The sequence below is a fragment of the Helianthus annuus genome, chromosome 15 (assembly GCF_002127325.2).
Source record: "Helianthus annuus cultivar XRQ/B chromosome 15, HanXRQr2.0-SUNRISE, whole genome shotgun sequence".
Lineage (NCBI taxonomy): Eukaryota > Viridiplantae > Streptophyta > Magnoliopsida > Asterales > Asteraceae > Helianthus > Helianthus annuus.
In genome coordinates this window covers 150775890-150779950 of record NC_035447.2, presented here as the reverse complement: position 1 = coordinate 150779950, position 4061 = coordinate 150775890, and the positions used below count along the sequence as shown (strand labels likewise).

The following is a 4061-nucleotide window of genomic DNA, read 5'->3' as shown; positions in this document are numbered from 1 at the left end:
ACATCTTAAAATTCCAATTATTTTATTTTATTTAAAAAAAAAATAATGATTGACATGTGGAAAAGGATGCCTTTTCTTTTTGTTTAGAACTCCCAAAATGATTGAACCGGCCTAAGAGTACTATACTTAATATTACATTATTACATTAATGATGAAAAATATAAGATACATGTTAATCATTTATTGTGAATCTCGTATATAGAGAACCATTAATTAAGAGACTTGAATAAATAAGAGACTTAAAAAAGGTGCTTAAAAAGATGTAATGTTTAGAAAGTTGAAGGGCTTAAAGGTAGTTGACCAACAACCTGAAGTTTATCCGGGAAACAACAGCTGGATTCCGAGTTGACTCACTATATACAGGCTTGCAAATCCCGAGCCACGTGATTCTTCTGATTCATAAAATAATAATCAATTCGCTTTCATTCCTTCCTATTCACTCTCGATTTCGCTTCAAACTTGCAGCAATCATTCAAATTTATATTCAAAAATTCACTATAAACACGATCACACAAACATTGGTGAAGAGATTTAGGCAGAAAACGAAGAAGAATTGTTTATCTATCAATGGCGGCTTTTGTTTCGCCTCAATCGTTTGAGGCTTTTAAGCAAGCTGCTGGAATAGCTGGTTCGAAATCGAATATCTTCATTTCATTTCTCTAACTTTAATTTTATGTGTTTGTAGGTATGAAATTGTGAATGATTTGGATGTAACTCGTTGTCGAGATAATATCTGAAACTTTGTGATCCTGTTAGTTGCAGCAATTTGATCATATTGTATGTGAAATTGTGTAGGAAATTCGTGTGCAATGTGATTCGTTTTTGTTATTCCGACGGTTTTCCGTGTTTTGAATATGTTGAAAACCTAGAGGAAGTAAAGGATTGAATGAGTTTGATGATTGTTGTTTAGATTTTAGGGTTGATTTATGTTGTGAATGTAATGAATTAGGGATTTTAATCTTATGATTGCATATTACAGTTAATCAGTTACTGATCTTTGATCTGGATATGAATTTGGTTCTGATTTCATAAGATTTGAATTGCAAATTCTTTGATTACTTTTTGCAGGGAACATATTTGCTTTTGGGCTCTTTGTGTCACCAATGTAAGTAACAACGAAATTTCCGAAACCAAGGGTATATTCTGAATAAAATTAAACCTAACATTTAAGAACATCTTTATTTCCAGACCAACTTTTCGAAGAATCATCAGAAACCAATCAACAGAACAGTTCTCAGGAATCCCATACGTTTACGCCCTCTTGAACTGCTTGATCTGCGCATGGTATGGCTGCCCGCTCATATCATATGATAATTTGTTGGTCACAACAGTCAACTCTGTTGGTGCGGTTTTCCAGTTAACATACATAGTTATCTATATAACACATGCTGACAAAAACAAAAAGGTCAGAATGCCCATAATTTGTTAAATTTCATCGAAATCATTTAAATGTTAATTGTGAGTTCGTCTTTGCAGTTCAAGATGTCTGGATTACTGCTGGCAGTTTTTGGTCTGTTTGCAGCCATCGCGATTGGGAGTTTGCTTGTTACTGATCTTGAACTTAGACATCTAATCATCGGGTTTTTAAGTTGTGCTACCCTCATATCAATGTTTGCTTCCCCGTTGTCAGTAATGGTATGTTCTTTCCTGTGGAACTTACGTTATAATCTAATCACCTCCGTTAAATTTCGTAATTTAAATGATATCACTTTTTTTGCTCCAGAATCTAGTGATTCAGACCAGGAGCGTTGAATTCATGCCGTTTTACCTCTCACTCTCCACTTTCTTGATGAGCACCTCATTTTTGTTATATGGCGTGTTCAACTTCGATCCTTTCATCTATGTAAGCTTCTTTCAGCAAAGCAAAGTTCTACGTTTTATTTATTTTTTTAATATTCTTCTGTTTTGGTTGATGATAACTAGCAACTAACATCTGTGCATATTGTTTGAATTTTAGGTTCCAAATGGTATAGGGACCATTCTGGGAATTGCGCAATTGGCTTTGTACTTCTACTACAACAATCAATCAAAACAAGAAACCCGAGAACCCTTAATAGAGTCAATTGCATGAACATGGAACACCTGTAAGTTCATATCTTCCCTGTGTAATCAAACACGCATCGATTATTTGCATTTTTGAACTTGAGTGGTTCTTGAGTTTGATCTTTGATCATCGTCAAAGAACGGGTGGGGTGCTGAGTCTTTGGATTTGTGTCAACGTGTGAATTTGTTTGTAAAGCTGAAGTCCCACGTCGTCTATGTAATATATCTGTTTCCATTTTGTTGTTGAGAGGTTTGCCCTGTGTGTCAAATTTCTTGCTGTTCAATAAATTTGACTCATTCAAGTCTAGTGAACTTATAAGTTTCTCCTCTTCATGATCGTGTGCGTGTATATGAAAATTACAATGTATGTAAAAACTGCTCATGATCTTGCGCTTCGGAGAAAAAGAAGCGACTAATTACTATCGCGAACGAAAAATGAAATGAACTAAAGTAGCTCTTACCGTAGGTTTTTCCTGCAAACGCAAAAAAGGAGCAAGAGGTTTAGTTCGATTAGTAATTTATAATTATTATCATGATAGTAATATTGCTTTTGTTTCATAATTAACGCATTGGTTATTGATATTTTATTAAATGCACAAAAACTTTTGTGGGTCAACCCACCCCAACTTGTTTTGATTGCTGCTAAAATGCGACTCGTTTCAAGCGACCTGTCACCTTACCTGGATCTCTCAGTAGAGCTACCGTCACCTAGTGGCTTCCCTTTTTCATCATAACAAATGAGCCCACCGAAGCTTGGAAACTCACGTCTCACCCATAAGTATGGGCTGCTGCCACACGCAATACGTTGCGTTATGGCTTGGCCACCCCACCTCACCAGACACCACTACCTCTAGCAAGCAACGGTGTGGACTGCACTCAAATTTCCGTCCCAGTTACTTGCCTTGCTCCAGCAAACCGACCTGATCAAACCCTTCTTCACCTTTAGCCATGAGTTTGTTTACCCATTTGTCGCCACCGCCACTGTCTTGAATGGGTTTGGTATCTCTCTTTCTAAACATCACTAAGCTCAACAACCAGAAAAGTAGTGCAGGCAAAAGTTTTGGAGGGAAATAGACATTGTTTCAAGTGTGTGGAAGGGGGTCACCAACATTTGGGCTTGCATGAGATTGGTGGACAGTCTTTTTCATTCAGTTAGCCAATAGGGATTTAATTAACCGTCACGTGGATCGTTGAATTTGAGGATGCCTCAAGTTAGGCTGTATCATTAATTTGACGATGCATTAAGTTAGGCGGTATCATTTAAGAGGCCCAGCAACACGTGAACAATTACATTTGCTAAGTATCCGTAAAAATTAACTAACGGGGCGGTCTCTTATGAGACATCTACCATGCGTGATTGTCCACAAAACACCGCCGCCACCAAAACTTAAAACGCGTGAATTTCATAACGTGTCAAGATTATCACGCGTGAAAAGTTGGAGAGAATGAGAGAAATTGTTGGGTTGTGAGGAAAATTGTTGGGTGTGGTGAGTGATGGGCATTTCCACTAAAATCCACAACTAGTGATAGAATAAAGCTCGATGACGTGACGGAAATTGATTGAATGTTGTGAGTGATGCGTGAGTGGTGAGTGATGACCACCCCTACCCCCTAAGGGTGTAGGAGCAAGTTTTGCTGTTCAAAAGATCTATAAAAATTAACAAACAATTAGAAAAATAGATTATTAAATTATCTAATATCTTTAACCACTTTATATATAAATTAACGACAAATAATTAGTTTTGAAGACTAAATATTTATATCATTTTAATTGTTCACAAGTAACTTTGTTACTTTCACATTGTAAAAGGTTCAAGCACATTTTACAAATTGGTGAGGCCATTTAGGTAATAGGTCAAAACGATGTTGTATTGACTTTTTATCGGTTAAATTTTAACCGACTTAACCTAAATTATGGGTATCAGTCATATGTCATGCCGAACCCGAGTGAATAACAATACGGATGAAATGTTCAAGAATCAACCATAATCAACATAAATAAAAGTTTTTAACCCTTT

At 36.3% G+C, this 4061-nt stretch overlaps 1 protein-coding gene across 1 annotated transcript; it reads left to right on the top strand.

Annotated features, from left to right (window-relative positions):
- The first annotated feature begins 363 nt into the window (after positions 1–363).
- LOC110912924 (bidirectional sugar transporter SWEET2) lies at positions 364–2376 on the top strand. The gene is made up of 6 exons (XM_022157761.2): positions 364–628; positions 1069–1105; positions 1189–1405; positions 1477–1635; positions 1724–1843; positions 1958–2376. The coding sequence occupies exons 1-6, from the start codon at positions 568–570 to the stop codon at positions 2069–2071; spliced, it is 708 nt and encodes a 235-aa protein (XP_022013453.1). The 5' UTR covers positions 364–567; the 3' UTR covers positions 2072–2376.
- Positions 2377–4061: the final 1685 nt, after the last annotated feature.

Excerpts from the sequence above, each read along its gene's own strand:
- LOC110912924 (XM_022157761.2), top strand. The coding sequence starts at position 568 with ATGGCGGCTTTTGTTTCGCCTCAATCGTTTGAGGCTTTTAAGCAAGCT. Across the intron at positions 629-1,068 it reads GCAAGCTGCTGGAATAGCTG|GGAACATATTTGCTTTTGGG; the intron begins GTTCGAAATCGA and ends TACTTTTTGCAG. Across the intron at positions 1,106-1,188 it reads GGGCTCTTTGTGTCACCAAT|ACCAACTTTTCGAAGAATCA; the intron begins GTAAGTAACAAC and ends CTTTATTTCCAG.